At 37.4% G+C, this 19107-nt stretch overlaps 3 protein-coding genes and 1 long non-coding RNA gene across 7 annotated transcripts in view; all 4 read left to right on the top strand.

The window, feature by feature from the left end:
* Nucleotides 1-19107, top strand: part of LOC112556888 (low-density lipoprotein receptor-related protein 4-like) — a 260038-nt gene that overhangs the window by 88370 nt on the left and 152561 nt on the right. The gene's annotated exons all lie outside the window — the stretch shown is intronic.
* The window catches only part of LOC112556893 (low-density lipoprotein receptor-related protein 4-like), a 111344-nt gene continuing 93781 nt past the window's right edge, over nucleotides 1545-19107 (top strand). For 3 of the 4 annotated variants that reach the window (XM_025226326.1, XM_025226325.1, XM_025226324.1), the window contains exons 1-5: nucleotides 5197-5326; nucleotides 6502-6567; nucleotides 6910-7094; nucleotides 7405-7558; nucleotides 8231-8476. In XM_025226326.1, coding sequence (XP_025082111.1) covers nucleotides 6510-6567; nucleotides 6910-7094; nucleotides 7405-7558; nucleotides 8231-8476 — 643 coding nt within the window. In that variant the 5' untranslated portion in view covers nucleotides 5197-5326; nucleotides 6502-6509. Of the gene's footprint in view, nucleotides 1612-5196; nucleotides 5327-6501; nucleotides 6568-6909; nucleotides 7095-7404; nucleotides 7559-8230; nucleotides 8477-19107 lie in introns of those variants that run through there. The other variant, XM_025226323.1, reaches the window with a different exon arrangement.
* LOC112556903 (low-density lipoprotein receptor-related protein 5-like) lies at nucleotides 9207-11759 on the top strand. The gene is made up of 5 exons (XM_025226347.1): nucleotides 9207-9845; nucleotides 10022-10172; nucleotides 10352-10488; nucleotides 10703-10801; nucleotides 11251-11759. The coding sequence occupies exons 1-5, from the start codon at nucleotides 9716-9718 to the stop codon at nucleotides 11442-11444; spliced, it is 711 nt and encodes a 236-aa protein (XP_025082132.1). The 5' UTR covers nucleotides 9207-9715; the 3' UTR covers nucleotides 11445-11759.
* LOC112556917 lies at nucleotides 12597-17617 on the top strand. Its single transcript, XR_003097857.1, has 3 exons — nucleotides 12597-12792; nucleotides 13853-13991; nucleotides 15700-17617. It is a non-coding gene; the product is annotated as an uncharacterized LOC112556917 (long non-coding RNA).

Raw genomic sequence — 19107 nt, 5'->3', positions numbered from 1 at the left:
TATCTGAAATATTTCCAAATTTTTAATTTATATCGTTGACCTACAATTTAAAAATGTTTTTTGGTTTTTCTTCCTTCCTTGGTATGTGACACCTGACATTTTCCTTGTCTATAACATTTGGTCGTTAAACTCTAGTTTCTCAAAGTTATTTGAAGTAGATCGAAAGAATAATGAATGAACAATTATAGAAAGTTTAGACTTTGATGTTGTTGTTTTTGTTGGTGTTGCTGATGATGAAGTTTCTAGCACAGTAAGATGGCTGAAATGCGAGCAAAGTTGTTTGTGGGTGTAGCTACAGCTCGCCACAGTCCAGCGAAAAGTGGTTTAGGGTTACAAACATTTCTGGTAAATACATCGTAGTAGTGGAACTTTTTTTTACTCCTCGTTTGGCTAAACAAGGAAATGCTCGTTACATTGACTGGTGTTCTTTTTATCCTGTGATCTTCTTGCGGGAGGGACGTCAGCTTTGAAGGAAAAAAACAAAGCAGCAACAAAGGTTTTACTAGAGAAAAAACGAGAAGCCCATGGACAATTCGTTGTCCTGTGTGTTGAGAGAACGTGTGTGGAGGTGGTGTGAGTAGTTAAGGTGATCACCTACTAGCGGGGAAGTAGAGGGCGGGGGAATTACAGTTGCGCAGGGAAGGCGGCGTTGGTGGATGGGAATGGGGCTGGTCGGAGAGGATCCCTACAATATATGGGACTCCATACCAGATTCACCTTTCTCTCTTCTATCCTTTCCTAATTAATTTTTTAATTTGTTATGTTTTCGATTCAATGAGTGTATTACGCTTATTAATTTATTTGTCTAATTGTAATGTTTGTTTATTTGATAAAATATACCTATAGGCTATACACTCTCTATTTTCAACAAACTCGATCAGGTTGGACACGGAGCGAGCGGTGCTGGGTACTGGAATGAGTGTGGGCAAACCTGGACACCATGATTTTTACACCTTTACGACTCTTTATCTTGTTAGCATCGAGAAGACTTTCCCTCGTGCCGCCCACCTGTCAGGTGTCACCTTGTCCACGCTTTCTCAACTGAGCGATCCCGTGGTATCGAGGTCCAGCTCAACAGGTGTAACTTGGGACGGGAAGGGACACTCCGATTCGGGTGATCGAGATGCTAGAGGCTGTTATAGCTTGAGGTGTGGACAAAACAGCAAAATACGACAAGAGAAAGGTGCTGCACATTTCTTGTCTGCATCAGTGAGCAGAGTGCAGTGCAATGGCAGTGTCGCCGACCATAAAGCCTTTCACACGAGTGATTGAAATCCCCTACTCTTTGGTGTAGGTCTGATTCGGTGGGTATGACAATGTCCATGTGGACATGATGCACGCCTACATACGATAAACAGTCCATACAAGTGGTTGAGTTTAGTGGTGTTTTAAAGCTTAACATTCCGTTATGCGAGCGGCTCCATTACACTTCTATCTCTGTATTTATCTTGTGACAGTCACGCCAGGTAAGGTCTGTAGGTGGGAGGGCAACGGGGGAAACCCGCGTGGCAAACCTTGTCCCTGCTGTTGTGTGGAAGGAAGGAATGTTACACGCGATGCACATTCAGCTAGGCTATAAGGTTCATTTGTCACCAACATAGTTCTTTACAGGTAGGTTGGCATTGTGTCTGGACTTGTGGAATGACTGTGAAATGATTAGACTGCACGTGTGCTGAGTCCTGAGAAAAACCACGGTAAGAATGAATAGTACTCTGTAGACCTGTATTTACTGTTTAAATTTTGACTTAAGAAAATGTTCAGCCTAAAGGTATAATTATTCCAATAGATTTTTATGATAAAAGGTTCTCTTCTGGGGAGAGGTATGAGGGGTGCGCAGTATTTGTCTCTCCCCTAGGGTGCATCACAGCCTTGCGTCGCCCCTGTGCGCCATCTTCTCTCAACCTTCTCTCTTACTGTGAATTTCAATGTATGATAGATAGATATATCTCAGATGAACCCTACAAATATCCTGACTAATCGACGACTAAAAATACAAATGTAACTTAACTGCTATTTTTGTACAACTGACATAACTCACGACTGAGTATTCTACTGAGTTCAAGACACACTGTCCTAACACATGAGCTCGAATCCTCTCAGGTACAGCTCCTCTCTCTCCTTGTTTATCAACATTGCCTCAAAGTTATATTACTTGTTGACCGCAGTTCCTGTGCATGGTCAACCAAACTCTTTGACCCCATGTAACTAGGTGGATTTTATTTCTGAACATTACTTTAGGGACTAGAATATCCACACCAGATCCAGGACAAAATATTTCTTTGCGCTGCCTAGCACCAGCCACCCATCAGGCACACTTGTTGCTGATTTCTTGCCATTTTCGACAATCTCGATAAGGTGGTACATCCTTTGAAATCCAAAGAGTCATGATATATCAAGAAAACAATTCATTAACAGAAAAAGCTAGAGACAATTTTGTTTTAGAAGAACTTTACTAACTCGAGAAATTAGTTTTTAAAAATCTTATTAATTGCTGTTCTTTACTTTAAAAAAATGATTCGTTCTATACGATGTACTATAAGATGATGGGTCTCTAGTTTGCTCAGAAAGAATCGCTCATCTTTGCTGAAAGTTGAGATGCTAATCGATGACTGTTTAAATCTGGATAATTTCACATTAAAAGCTTTTTACGAAATGTGAAGATCAGTAAGTAAAGACCGAGCGACTGACTTTACTTTGCTCTGTTTACATGGCACAAACACGAGCACGTGCGAAGGTTTGCGCGAATGAGAGTTCTTGATAATATAATGGACAATTTTTTTTTAGACTCTGATAGCCGTAAAGGATAATATAGTTATAATTTAACAACACACACAATAATTATAATTACAAACATTCTAGCAAAGGACCACCTGATAGTCATAAATATTCATGTCTCCACATCGCTGGAGTTTATTTGAGAGATGCTTGCCAACAGGCAAGCCAATGTAACAAGTTTTTTTTTCAAGATTGACCCACGGTTGGCCGAATCTTGTGTGTTTGCTGGGACATCACACGAAAGTTCGTCTGCTAACCGTCTCGTGCGGTTACTCGGCGGGAGGACCCAACGGCTGGAATATTTCGAATTTTATAAACATTGGCAACAGAGGTAGTGCTAATAAATTGTAAAGTAAGAAAAAAAGCATTTACTTTTTCTGTATTGCTTTCTTGCGCTGCAGTCGTAACTAAACATAAGTTCAAACATTTTGGTCAGTCGCCTCAGGACAAGTCTATGTAAGGAAAGACATTCCTGCAAGGAGCTGGGGTGAGCGACAGCAGGTTGTTGCATGCGTCGTGCAAATAAATTACCGTCATTACCGACGGGCGACAGGATACAAGACGCTGGGTCCTGAATAGGGCAACAAGGAAACAACGGTAAAAAACGGCTAAAACACGGTGAATTTATGTCATTTATTTTTTTTTAAACACGGTAAAAACATGGCATGTGCATAGCTTTACTTTAAGGCTACAAAGTCTGACGGAAGTTCATTAATTTTTAACATTAATGTTTAACATGCATGGCTAGGTTTGTGTCGGTAAATGTCTGACAGTCTAGTCCGTTTACTGCCGTGTGCTGGCTTATGCTTTGTTCCGCATCAACAGAGTTTGTTGGAACTGATTAAAAGCACCGAAAGCCTAAAGCAAACAATGTAGGGGAGCTGTCTTTGCCTGCAAACCAGAAATACAAGGAAGTAACGCTCTGTTTGATTTCTGGCACAGCCATTAGTAAACAGCCATTTGTCAGCAACCATTTGTAATCAGCCATTTGTAATCAGCCATTTGTCAGCAACCATTTCGTCCTGACGTTCACAGTGTCAGCTCCTGGGATCGCAGCAAAGTTGTTGAACATTAGAAGTTTTGCTTGATGCGGATCAAACAGCTTGACTACCTGCATAATTGCCAACCCTGGTTGTATGAAACAATTAGTGGAATGATGTCTTCTGTGTTGTTGGTACAATCAAAATAGTTCTCATGGAAAAAAAGATGATTGTTATGTCATCAGCGGGAAGCTACCTGAAGTCCTGTTTATTCCTGTTTACCCTGTGAGGGTGCAGACAGGTGCGACAGCCAGTAATGTAGACAACCCAAAGAACAAGCTGCAGCCTCTGCTAGGCATCGTGAGGCTGGAGGAGATGACCAGCGCCCAGAAAGTTGATCTCGCCCTCGCCATTCACGTCGACAGATAACAGTTGGAGACAGCTGCACGATGGAAGAACAAGGAGAATTAAAATCATCGCCTGACACGTCTGGAAGAACTGAATGTTCTATCGCGTGAATTGTTAACCAAACATTTTCACTCCATAGAAAGCTTGAAGTGATCCAAAACCAACCACAGTTTACTTTAAATGTATTCGACCAGCAAGATAATCATAATGACTCAGATGACGACGCTGACGATAATGATGATAACAACGACTACAATGGCGATGACAAAAATAGTTGTTTCTATTATTAACTATTATCTAATCCCAAGATGTCTTATATCACTTCGATCCTTTACCCGTTTTCATTTCCCAAAATTGCATGCGAGGGTACAATGAGACCCGAGCTCTGACTAGTCGGTGAAGAAACAAGGAAGTAGCGCTATCCGGTGTTACCTCTCTGTCCCCCCTCTGCTCCACTTCTTGAGGTAGAATTAAAAAGCGTGGTAACATTCACCTTAAAAACTTTTTAAAAACCCGACTACTCTACTTGCAGGACGCATGCACTAGCTCCTAACACAAGCAAAGAACAGTTAGTAAGTTGTGTTTGTAGCTTTCGATACATTTTTTTTCTTATTTGTGCAGATGCTAATTTCTATGCTTTTATCACCATGGTTATTTGGATATTCAACAAAAGTAAGAACAAATGCGTTGGGAAATTAAAAAAAACTTAGACAGCACACAAATATTATATTCTCTAATAAAACTATTTTAATTTTTACGCTTTGACGCTCCCTATGTATTTGGTGAATTTATTACTGACTTTTGTATGAAGCTGATAAAATGCACTTTAAAATTTACAGCGATTTAGTTTTTAAAGTTTCAAGATTTACCTTAATATTATTAAATTAAATAAAGCTGAACTCTTTAGGCATGACTAAAAAAAAACTAAGTTTCAAAGCACCGAACAGCGTATGTCCAAACAGGTGTGGTGTTGTCAGGTAGTACTGTCACCACAACAAAGGTAAATAATAAACGATTGGTCGATTGCCTTTAGTTAAGGACAAGCATAAGGATCTGTGGAAAAAACAAGGAAGGCTGTTGGAATCACTGTCAAGAAGCCCTGCTCGAAGAACCCTCGCTTGATGCTGAACTGGACAGGTTATCTATCGATGAAAAGTAAACAGGTAAGTATACTGATTAAAAGTATTCAGAAGTTTTACGAATGTGTCTGTGTGTATGAGTTCCAATTGCTAAACAACAAAAAGAAATAAAGTAACTTTAAACCCTCATCGAAACACAGAAATGGCAACTTTGCCTTATGGATACTGTCGAATTTCTGGAACAGGAATATTCACACATGAGTAAAATACCACTAGAGAACATTTCATAAAGTTAAAGATAAAGGTCATCACCTAACCTTTTCAGATCTTTGAGGAGGGGGGGAAGGTGTTCGATACCTCCCTTTTCTCAAGGCGAGCTATACATTAAGGTGGTACCCATCTTATTTCTCCCTCGCTTCTTTACTTTCTGCAACCCTCAATGGAGTCAGGTACCCATTACCGCCAGCTGGGTCGACTTGGGAAGGTTTGGTCTGTGTCATGTGGTAACTCTATAGGGGAGATAACAATCACCCCAACTAGGGTCTAGGGTGGTTTGTTAGCAATCCTAAAGGTCCTTATGGGTATATGCCAGTGTAGAAGTGTAATATGAGGTAGAGGTGGGAGACAGCCCTATGTAGTTCCAGTAAATTTGGACTCCAACGCTCTAACCACTCGGTTATCCGCTTCATAACTGACAAGATTCGCACCGTTGCGTCTAGTCTTACCTGATTCTGCACTATGTATCTCAACTGCAGTTCAAAAACACATATACAACAGGCGCCACCTGTCTTGCTCTATTTTTATCATCTATGGGTATGACAAAAATGATTTATTTTAATCACATAATCCCCATTGTGTAAGATTTTCTTTTTTATTTCGTAAATGAGATAGTTAAAATTCCGAAGATAAAAAGAACTAATTGCAGGGCTACGAGTTTTCGTGTTCTTTGATTACGTGTCACACGGATGATGCGAAGCTGTTGTAGTGTCGCACAACACATCACGTTGAGCTTAAAAATGAGTACGAATGGGAGATAACTACTGCAACATTCAGGAATTGTTCCAGTATGGATTCTTTCCCTTTAACCGCTAACTTAAGGGTTTTAAAAAAAGTCAACCAATGGAATAGTTAATTAGATGAAATAAATGGTATCCATGGACATATTCTTCCCATGTATCAGATTAAAGGTCGATCTAAATCATCGTAGGACGACTTTAAAATGGATAATCAGGTTATTGATGTTTTAATTGTTATTTCAGCAATCGAGATGATCACTCCTCTGTTTTTGTTTTTCTTAACACTTGGAATTCATCCGCAAGTGCAAGGTAATTACTAGTAATTTCCCATTACAGAAATGATTTAAAATTATATAGAAATACACGTGTGTGTTTGTCTGCTTAAATGCATTTGTATATTTTATTAATTAATTGAGTATTTTATTAATACCGACTTTCATATGTTAAAGTCAGCAAACAGTTTACACACACACACACGGGAGAAACTACTAAGAAACACAAGTGAGAAAGATGTACGTGGTGTGCAATTATAACTATGTTTCTTATTAGTAGTTGGAAAGGTTTTTTATATTCTTTTCTTATTATTTCATTTACATTACTAAATGACTTTTGCTTAAGGAAAGCTGAAATAGTCTAAAATCTGTTTCTTAGCTTGTGGCGGTGAATACACTGCACTCACTGGTCTCATACTGTCTCCATTGTACCCGAGTCAGTACCCGCCTGATCAGGATTGTGTTTACATCATCAGAGCACCAACAGGATATCGGATAACCTTGACATTTGACAGCTTTGATGTGGCAGGTGACTGGAGTAGCTGCAAGCAGGACTATATACAGGTATAAATATAATTAAAGGTACACAGATTTAGAGCTTTTAGTTTACTTAATGTAGACACATGAGTAGATTATGCAATGTGTCTTTAAATGATGCCAAAGTATTTGTTTTTCTCGCAATTTCTCCAACATTAACTTCTGGGTTGACTGTGACTTGATGTCTTTAGTCAAAAGTGTCAGCATCTGTCTCGAGAACAGTTGAAGTGCATTCAACTGATATGCCCGGAAAATTACCCACAATTTATTTCATGAAATTATAGCTTGGTAAGGTCGAAGTGAATGTTTTGACTGTCCTGCATCTCTTCGTTTGAAGATTAAAGATGGCGAGTCAGGGACATCACCATTCTTGTCTATCTACTGCAACACCACAGCGTACCCAAGACGGTCAACATCAAACACCATGTGGATCAGATTCCATTCTGACTCTACTCAGTCAGGAGGTGGCTTCCATGCGAGCTACACTGCAGGTGGGAAAACCTAAATCTTCTGTACAATATGTCAGGAATGTTTTATACACAATAGATACACACTTGTCACATGACCTGGTGGACATATAATAAAAGCACAAAAATTAAAGTTAGGAAACTTGAAAACATGTTTCTGTTCAAGAAATTAGGGTTATGTCTACCTCTATGCAAACAATGTAAAATCATTTTATGAATAAGAACATTATTTTTCTTTGTCTAAATCATTCTACAGTCAACAGTAAACGCTAAGCTGTAATAAAAGCAAAAATAATTTTAACCACGGTAATTCCCCAAACTGCATCAGGAACAATGAGCTATTTATAAATGACAGTTTTTTTTTTCAAAATATATGTTGAAACATTTGTTGCGGGCCAATAGCTTGCTTAACCTACATTTTTTTAGACATGAATTTAAATCACACTTAGTATATTTTGTGTGTATGTATTTGTGTGTGTGTGTGTGTTGGCAAGCGTGTGTGTTTTGTAAAAGTTTGTTATGTACAGATGGCAATGACTTTCTGAGGAATGCAGGCCTGTTCGTGTTTTCATCAAAATACACTTGTAAACTCTGTCAAACTGTAATCACGTTTCGTCAAGAGCATTAGACTTTTTATTTATTTCTATTTTGTTGCTGTTATTATATTATAACTCCAATTGTTTCGATTCTCTGCAGCCATAATTCCCCTAAAGTTTCTCCTTATTACCGAATCTAATCTACCGTGGTATGTGGGTATTCGGAACATCGACATCGACACGAATACACTGTTTGATATTCCTCTGGAGGGACTAAAGGGCCCTGCTGGTGTTGACTACGACCCGATGACTGGTCGCGTCTACTGGACAGACAATGGGGAGCAGACCATCCGAGCATCGAACCTTAACGGCAGTGATGCTCGGCTTGTTCGCTATTTAGGATTGGGTAAAGTCTTTCATTTAAAAGCAGGATTGCACTGTGTATAATTAAAGACATATATATATATATATATATATTATATCTTTTATTACATAATTAGCATGATTTGTTTTCTTCTTTTGCGAAGGGAAATACAAGGAATGCGATGGATGTGTATAATGTGGAACTGAATAGATCAATCTTAATTGATAATGTATTCTTTGTTTTTCTCATTGTCCTGCCTTAGTTCTCTATCGTTGAAAAGTTATCTTAAATAATTCGTAGATCTGTAGTAATTATGGCTCCAGTAGACTGGTACACACAAGTCCGTTAATTGTTTACTATTTAATTAAAATTCTCAAGAAATTAAATTTGTTTCTAGAAAGTTTACGAGGTTTTCAACATCCTCATGATCTCGAACTCTAACTACTGTATTCAATATTTCAATATCTCTAGTAAAAAAACATAAATAAGTTAAATAACAAATGATAATGGAGAAGGTTTCTTTAAAAATTAATAATTACAGTTATGTTTTCCAGCCTCTGTACCAGACGGCCTGTGTGTAGACGCACTGTCCAGGCTCATCTTCTACACAGACGCAGGCAATAAAGTCATCGGCATGATCACCATGTACAGCAACACTCATCGAATAGTCATCAACTCCTCACTTGACATGCCGAAAGACATCGAAGTTGACAAAGCGCAATGGGTAAACATATTAAATTTAAAGATAGACTAATTAATTTAATGTAGAAGATAAAAATTGCTCAGAAAAATATGAAAAACCGTTGATAGCAAGATAATGTTTTTAAAAAATGAGTTAAATACAATTATGGGCACATTGGTCTAGTCTAAGATATCAGGTTTATAAGAAGTACCAAAAACTGTATCGAGTGAACAGGCTTCAAGAGTCATTGCGTCCTCGCAACAGTGTTTCAAAGATGCACAAACCGTCACTAAAAGATTCAATTGACAGGGGACGTAACGCTGCTCTAATAGCGCCATCTTACCATCAGTAAGACAAGCACAAAGATGATACAAAAATAAATACACCAATCAAATCCTCTCTAAAACCTTTCAGTATACAAATGATGAACTTCAGCGCACAAACACACGCCATGCACATTCATCTACACACAAACCACTTATCTCTCAATAATATTATAAGACGTATAATGTCAAATGTAACCAAGTTAATTAAAATATTTCAAGATAATCATTTATACGCAAATTTCATTTTTCGGGTAAAAACACCAAACTAGGGTAATGTACTGGAGCGACCGTGGCGCCACACCTACCATAGAGCGAGCCAACTATGACGGTACAGGACGTCAGACTCTGGTCTCAGGGGGCGAGTATCTCAACCAACCGAACGCCATCGCTCTCGACACAGTCGGTGAGATCTTTGCTTATCACTCCATCCTTCCTTTTTCTTTTCTTTTCTCATGTGTTTTCTGTGATATTATTATATATGAAACATTTATTCATATATTCTGTGAGCTCTTTTTTGCTATAATTTCTATATTTTGTGTGTCTGTTCTCTCTTTCTCTCTTGTGGATGTACACATGCAGAAGGCAGACTGTACTGGGCAGATGGTGGCACACAGAAGGTAGGCTGGGTGGACCTGGACGGGAGGAAAACTTCGGTGATTCTACAACAACCAGGATCAGTCTTTAATGGCTTGGACCTCTATCTCAATGATTTCTTTGTGACGGACTGGAGGTTGGTAGTGCTAACCCTTTATTTCTTTATTTCTATTGCATATTACTGTCAATTTTTGTATTTCAACCGAAAAGGTGTTTATTCTTGCCAGAACTGAAATTATTTTTCATTAAATACTTGCTTCTATGTAGATATAAACCAGTTTCGTTTATTTTAAAATATAAAGTAACCTTTTCCAGCTTTCAAAATCTCAATCAGACGATAAAAACACGCCTATATCGCTATGGAAAGGACGGCAGTAATGGAAGAAACATTTTCAACCATCTATTAAAATTAAATGATATCCGCGTCTACGCTGAGGAAACTGAAGATAAAGGTCAGTGGGCAGGTCACGTGTAGACAGCAATAGTTTACCTGCAAACACACTCCACAGGCGAACACTATAATGTGATGATAGGAGGATTCTACAACACGTTCAGACTTCTCATTACCGATGTCTAAAGCTTTTTTTTTAGTAAGGGGACGGCAGCGAACTCCCGGGTATGTTTACACTTAATAATTTAAATCTGGCTGCCTCATTGTTATCACAGGGCCAAACGGATGTGGACACAACAACGGTGGTTGTAGTTACATCTGTGTACCCACACCTGGCAACAAAAGTAAATGTCTCACTGAGGACGGAGGATCTAGTAGGTAACTTATGGATAGCTTGGAAATAGTTGGAAAGGAAATCATGTATCATAAAGAGCAGGAATAATATTTTGCGTTTTTTCATTTGCTGATTCTTATAAGCTTAAAAGGAAAAATAGTTTATTGTCAGTGCAACTTGCACAACAAAGTCTTGCATTAAAAGTCCACGGTCTTTGTCATGGTTAGTGTATAGTATGGAGAAAAGTTGAGAGCTGCAGTAGTCTCAGTAATTAGGTCCGAAAAAAAAGGGTAAGAACACTTTAAATGTTAGAATTTCCACTACAGAAGGAGAAATAATAATCAATACCCACATTAGTTATCGCATAATAACTATTCTCAATACAGGAATATCCACTTGCAGTTTCAGCAAAGCAAATATCGGTTTTTTTTTTAATTTTCGTCGCTTAACTGTGATATTTATTTATTGTTATAATTTATCAAACTACAGCAAAAAGTGAAAGTCCAACTATTGGCAGCTCAACTAAAGCAAGTGATCCCAGCATATTATCAGGTAACACTGAACTCATTTTGTTACATAATGTAGCTCTTCTAACAAACAAACACGGTTCTGATGAGAAAACTAAACCCATAATAAGCTGGATATTGTTTATGGCATTTGAAATAACAAGTACGTGGTTTTAAATGCATTACATGTACTTGCTGTAGTTATGGTGCATGGTAATTACGTGCATTTCCTATTTCAAAATCATTATCAGTGTCCTTACATAAATACCTATTAACAATTCTACGCCTGGTATCGTGGAGGTTGACTCAGTCCTCGGGGCATCTCCACCACCACCTACAAGAGGAATAAAAGCATAGCATGTACAAGAGTTCGCTATTCTTCCGTTAGAAATATTATAACATTATGTCACCCATTCCTGTTTTTGCTTTTCAGAAGCAGACTCTGTGAGCACTAACACCAAGATCATCATTGTTGTCTGTGTTGTGGCCGCTGTCGTAGGAATTGCTGTCATCATCGCACTCGTCGTTTTCTTCAAACTAAGACGTAAGACACATGACACCAGCTCGGGTGATGCGTGTCTCCCCGTCCTTGATGTCTGTACATTTGTAGTCATTGTCATAACAAATGAACAAATGAACATTTTGTAGTCATTATCATATAAAAACTTTTGTTCCTAACCAAACCCTAAACGTAGTTTGTACAGTAAACCTAGATGTACACTTCTCAAGCTAATGAGCTAAAACGTGTATAGCGAACAAGAAACAATTTCAGTAAACTTAAATGTCTTTATACATTTAGCATATCTTTCGTTATTACAACCAAAATTAGTGACTGAAGCACAAAAAGGAACCTCTTTTATGACTGAGCTACAGTTGCTTCACAACATAAAGAAATGTTAAAAATACTTGGTTGAACACTTATGGGTTAGTAGAAAAAAACCAGAAAAATCAAGAAGTACTTCTATACCTACATTCACAACAATTCATCTGCAGTCCAAAACTTTGTAGACAACTGTGATACTCCCCTTGAAAGAGCATTTAGTACCTGATTGGTTGACTTTTCAGCTTTTAAAGGGAAGTAATCAATAGTGAAACATTTCCTTAGGGTTCCAGTGTTTTCTCCCTTTTGTATTCATTCATTACGCACAGTATTGCAGCCTCAGACTGTAGTGTGGTTACCGCAATACATTCACCAAGGGTGTGTTATACCTCAACGGACTGAGGATACACAGTATTTACTCTTATTGCACCTTTAAGTCTTATTGCTTAAACCAATGATATTAAAAAATAATGGTCAATGTCTGTATTCACAAAGAGGTGACCTAGGAACATGCAGTCTTTCGGATGATGAAATGCGCAGGTCAAAACAATCCCGAAGAACATGGAGCTTTCACGCAGATACAGAACACACCTGAAGTCGCACTGGAGTCACTGGCATCAGCATCAAATGCTCTTGATTCCGGTCATTATGAAGAAATCCCCAGTTCTCAATCCGGTGATAGAGATGGCTACTCTAATAACGCAGGTAGGCACACTCAGAATTATTTTTGCTATCGTCAAACCAGGTACAACTGGTCGAAATACAATTAGTTTACAGAATAATACTTGTCTTCTCTTTCTGTCATGTAAATTATAGCGAGCAAAACCTGTTTATGGTGATCAAGATCATTTATTACACTTGGTCGAGAGGGGGTGAGCACAAGGTTCCTTGCGGTGATGGCGGCTCTAGGGCGAACTAGTAGTTTTCGTACTTAAGTCTATGTTACTATATCAGTCTTGTCATCATAACTCAAGTGTTTAAACTGTTTTGACTTGGGAAACATGCCACGGAGTTATTTGTCCATTGAGCCTACCGCTCCACATCGAGTCAGGATATTTGTTTATACTTTTACTACTGCTAAAAATAATAAGTTACACATCATGGTTTTCACGCACCCTGTTTCAAGTGTTTGTGTTTACATGTTTCAACAGCCACAGAACTCATGGTTGGGATATATTTCTCTGTGCTTCTCTGACGAAAAGCACAGATGATACATATTCCTTGTTCACTGCTTTCTTCAAAAATTTTGTCAAATCAGCTTTCCGTTGCACACCTTCTTATTGTTGCCTACCTAATATTACTATGTACCTGGCTTCTCACACTATTACATTACATAATGTTTCAGACCTGTGTTCTGTTGATGAGCTGAAAAATATTTTCTTGGTCTACAATAAGGAGTTATCTGTCTTTTCTGTAGTCTACGGCTGTTGTTGTAGATAAATATTTAAAGTACAAGCGTATAGAGGATGTTTATGTGGGGATGGTGCCATTCACATCCAAACATCAACAGTGGTGAGCCCGGATGACAGCGACTACCAGCGAATATGCAAACAACTATAACAACTATAACGCCCGTAATATCTCACTAAAGAAAATGAAGAAAGTTGTTTAAGACTCACACATAATATGTTGTTACTTGACCCCAATGTTAATCTTTTCATCACCAATCATTTTCCCCACAGAGTAGATGATGTCGGCATAGATTATCAATAAATAGATGATTGAGATCGTACATGTTTCTTTTCTTGAATTATGTTTTATGCAGATGGCACAAGCTATGAACAACCTGTAAGAAATGAGTCCGTTACTTACATTACACCGACGGGTTCTCACTCCGATTCCACTCATCAAGAAGAACACCAATATGATGACTTGAATTCCTCCAATTAGCTGATGCCTTACAGGTAGGTTCCCTTAGCACACGGGCTTATCAGGTTTTACAAATTAAAATACATTTTTAAAATGTTTTTCCCCATCACCCTATTTTTCGTGTAAGAAATAGTTTACAATCAAATAAATAAATATATATGGAAATGTTTGAATAATGATTATCAAATTTCAAATATCAAAGTTCTTTAGAAAAGGATAAGGAGAAATTAGCTCAACTAAGCTTCTTATGTCGATAGTTAATCAAAATAAGCAAACATAATTTTTCAAAATAACACAAATAAGACACAAACAGCTTAACTCTGTAAGCCTATGCTGTTAAATATTCGGTGCATTAATAATTAGCAGGAGAGGAAAAAAGAATTTACTGTTTATACTTATTATCAGTGGGTGTACATTGATTGTCAAACAGCAGAACATTAAACGTTGACACCAAACTGATTCAGATGTCTAAAAAAAAACCCACAAACAGTGAATATTTAGAAACATTTTATGCCCTAGCTCTTGCTTAAAAAATAAATAAATAAAAAAAAACTTCGAGACACATTGTGCTGCATCGGATTTTAGTGAAGCTACATTTTTGGAAAAGAAGTTGTCTCTCAGGAGGGATGCTCTTGTCTCGACATGACTATACCAAACCCCAGAAAAAATGCGACAAAAGAGGTCTTGGGCGGGTGGGTTACACCCTGCAGAAAAAAAGACAGCAGTAGTTCTACCAGCTTCACACCCTCCTGGTCCAGTCCGATTGTTTCTAGATGATGTTGCTGTACCGACTGGTGATTGAGAATGTCAGTACAGTCCACTCACCCTCCTTGCCCTTTGACACTGGACCACAGTGTCCCTCCTACGTCCAGTCAGCCTGTGAAGGAAGTAAAGTCGTTGTGAGGCTTTCTTGATCGGGGATATTACATTGTTTTACATGCTGAGTTTATTTGAGATGATGATACATTAAATCTGAAATAATTTCTCTATTATCAAAAGAGCGCATGGTATAACAGCAGAAAGGTACACAAGTATAATGCAAATGAATATATATATATATAGCGAGTAGATTATTTGTTGAATAAAGCACTCGAGGTTTTGATTTTCTACTACAATACGATGCTACAAGAAGAGCTTAAACAGCATTATTGAATTGTGTGCTTATAAAATTTACTGTTAAATATTTACTATTAAAAATATTCCAGAATATGATGTTAGACAAAATCTCTCACGCTACCGAAAGTTTGCTCTAAGGTGGTCGTTTAATAAAATATCTAAGCAGTATTTTACACAAATTCATTTACAAAAATACATTTTTGCCTGGGTTATGTTAACATTTTCTTTGTGTATGAATTAATATAAAATATGATTTTACAGTAATTTTGTAATCAAAGTGCATCCACTTCTTTAAATATATAACTTTTAAGTTTTACGTAGTATCTCTAAATCGAAGTTGGTGAGTGATATCAAAACTGTGACCGTGTGAATATTTTATTTTATTTATTTTGAGTAGAACCACATGCTGGTTGGCCACAGGCTTATATTTTAAAATCATTGAAGGGCACAACCACCGTCAGCACACATTAGCTTGTAATTGTTCTAATTGTTGTAAATAATAACAATAATTTATTATCATTTACAACATAATTCTAAATAATTAGTCTCCTGTACTTTGAAATCTGTTTGTATTACATTTTTATTTTTCTTTCATCTAAATTCTTCTATTTGTCTCTTTTCCTACAGGAGCGGACACAGTAGGGCCAGGGATTTCGTAAATCATAGATAAACTGCAAGCTCACAATAAGACTGTTTTCTTTTACTTGACGACTATAAAATGTATTAATTGGCATAGTTTATTCCTTAGTCAGGTGTGATAAAGACTCTTGTGGCTCCAATGAACAACAAAACATTTACTATAGAGCGAACCGCAACGCGGAGCAATCGTTGTCAGCATCGTAAGAGGAGGGCAGCACGAAAGTGAGGTTGACACCATGGCCAGGCAGGCCCTTGACTGGAACCCTCAGGGGAAGAGGAGAGTTGGGAGACTAAAGCAGACATGAAAAAGAACAGCAGAGAGCGAGGTAGAGGACATCGGAACCTCATGGGCCAAACTGATGGGGGTTGCCCTATAGCTGGTCCGCTGGCGAGGTGTTGTTGTGGCCATATGATCCTCGAGGATTAACAAGAACTAAACGAAGCATTCTGTAAGGGCATGACCTGTTGCTAATGAGTAGAGTCAGGGTCTTTGGTAGTGAGAATTGTAAAAATTCGTTTATGATGTTATCATTTCCCCGAGCTTTGCTTTCTTTAAGCTTTTTTAGGCAATTGGCAACCTCACTCTCAGATACTTCAGTGTTCAGGTAGTTATTGCTATTTTCAGGTATGTGCACAAGTAGTTCAGTCTCAAATGTTTCATTACAAGAGTGATTTATCTTCTTAAACTGCTCTAAGAATTCATTGCAGGTTGGGTTTTTCTTTCTTTTTTTCACTGTTATTCTTGTTTAGAGTGTTCCAAAATGCCTTTGGGTCTTTACATCTTAGATACCTAATTTTCATAAACCATTTTTGCTGCTTTCTTGTTTCTTAGCTTTAAAGAAATGTGTGTCTCTTCATGCGGCAGCTGGAGTTAAACCATGGTTTAGTTTTAGGCTTTTGACTAGAGACATAATATTTTAAGGTTGAATCAGAAGTACTTTGGGTTAAGCATTTTGTTTGGATAAAAGTTATGCTACATGCTTTGTGTTTATAGTGCATCCTAGTTTTCTTTGTGTCTCTGATTGAAAATATTGGCTGTGTTTTTTGTTTTGGTCAAGTTATCAGATAAGGGCAAATCATGCAAAAAAAAAAAAGTGAAATGGCACACCTAAAAAGCAAAATCATCGTACACAATAGTAGTGTATCAACTGATAAACTGGCCATCTTTCTTTGTGTAGTAGTATCAGCAGTAGTAAGATCCTTACCGTGTGATTTATGTCTGTAATATTGGTTTCAATTCAGTGTATAAACATATTTTTTGGTGATAAAATCATAAATCTAGGTGTTGGTAAAATGTTTCCATATACACAAGTGCCAAGTAAACAAAGTATATAACAAGCATGGGTGTTTCTAATTTACACATGAAAGGTTATTTAATGTCAAAGATAATGGACCTTTTCAAATGTATAACACTTCACCTTCAATCAAGCCATGTGACTTTCCAATAACAAATAGCCTGATATAATATCAACATAATTTGTTAGCAAAACCTATAGCCCAAATCCATCACACCAGACTACTGGTGCCAGTATACATAAAATCCCACCATTTCAAATTAACTTGCCTAAATGTTGCAGATTTTTTTAAAAATAGTTCATTGACAGTACATTAGGCAGAATTATAGTATGCAAATGGAAAAACGATATACCCTCTATGAATGTATTTTTTGAAGATTGTAAAATACAGATATAATATAGAAATATACCATAGTAGTTTAAATAATAAATTAGACCTATTTGAAGTTCTGTGGAAACCATATAAAAAATTATTAATATAAGCACAGCTTGTGGAAGCTGGGATGTTCTCACTAGTTCTATCTTTCACTCCTTCTCCACATCTTTCCTCTCTGCTCTTATCCCCCCTTCTATACTGAATGAATGTCTTGAGAATGAAAATTTGTAATAATGTGATATTAAAAAATATATATATTAAAAAAATAATTAATTAAAGTATTCTAGTATTAAAGTTTATGAATGCAATATTACTGAACATTTTATTTACTCTCATGTTTCTTTAAGTAATATATGTATGTGTGTGTTTTTTTCACACTTAATATACATACCCATGCAAACTTAATGTTTGTTTTTGTGTAAGAGGCAGGGTTTTTCAGATAATAATACTCAGAAGAACTTCAGAACCTTTAAGAGCATTGCCACCAACAGTCTTCATTTATAGAGCATGTTGCGTCTGTTGAGTCCCTACTTTTATGTGACATGCTACTCGAATACCATTCTTCGCATGCATGTTTTAAATGATGGTTATATAGCTGGTCAGAAATTTTAAAAAGTCTTCCAAACTGACCTACAAACAACAAAAAATAAAAATATAAAAAAGGAAGACATTCAAATGACAAAAAAGAAACATAGAATAACGAGAACGAGAAACAAACTGGAAAATTGGAAATAAACTATTTAAGGTGCGTTCGGCACAGATGATAACCTATTGCAATATCGTCACGGACCTTTTGTAAAAGAATCAATGTCTCTTTATTGGCTAAATATACTTTCCTAGGCGACAGGCCGACGTTGAATTTTATTTTGTTTTTCTATTCCTCAAATTTTCTCATGGTCATACAGGAAATAGCAGACTACCGCATTGTTCTTTCGACATAATCTTTTATTATCGTTGACTTTTACCTCTTTAGTTCACAAATGAATGCCACTAGAAGTATATTGTTTGGCGCTGCAACAGATTGCTTCTATTACTTCGTCGTCGCTGTCAAATATGTCCATCAACCAAACCACATTCTCTACTTCGCTGGCAGCCGCCATTTTAACAGGCGCCCACGGTGGGCAAAGGGTTTCACAGAGTCTCACAGGTGCGAGCGCTGCTTTTCTCTCGCTGTTTGTACATGACAGTTTAGATCAGTGGTTCTTAACCTTGTTTGAAGTACCGAACCCACAAGTTTCATATGCACATTCACTGAAACCTTCTTTAGTGTAATGTTACAAATGTTTTTCCCAAGACTGACCCATGGTTTGCCGAATCTCGTGTGTTTGCTGGGACATCAGAAGCGAGTTCGTCTGCTCAGATATTGCGGTTACTCGGCAGGAGGACACAACGGTCGTTTTTCACTGAAATTTTTCAATTTTTATGAACATCAGCAACAGAGGTAGTGTTAATAAGTTTTAAAGTAAGAAAAAAATCATTTACTTTTTTCTTATTGCTTCCTTCTGGTCTAATCGTAACTAAACATAATTTCAAATATTTTGGACAGTCGCCACAGCCTTAATTTTATATTCAGGACAAGTCTATGTATGGGAAGACATTCCGGCAAGGAGCTGGGGTGTGTGAGAGCAGGTTGCTCCGTGTGTCGTGCAAATGAATAACCGTCATTACAGATAGGAAACAGGATACAAGACACTGGGTAGTGAATAGGGCAACCAGGAAACCACG

The sequence above is a fragment of the Pomacea canaliculata genome, linkage group LG2 (assembly GCF_003073045.1).
Source record: "Pomacea canaliculata isolate SZHN2017 linkage group LG2, ASM307304v1, whole genome shotgun sequence".
Lineage (NCBI taxonomy): Eukaryota > Metazoa > Mollusca > Gastropoda > Architaenioglossa > Ampullariidae > Pomacea > Pomacea canaliculata.
Note: the sequence above shows the minus strand (reverse complement) of the source record. Positions and strands in the feature narration are given on the sequence as shown.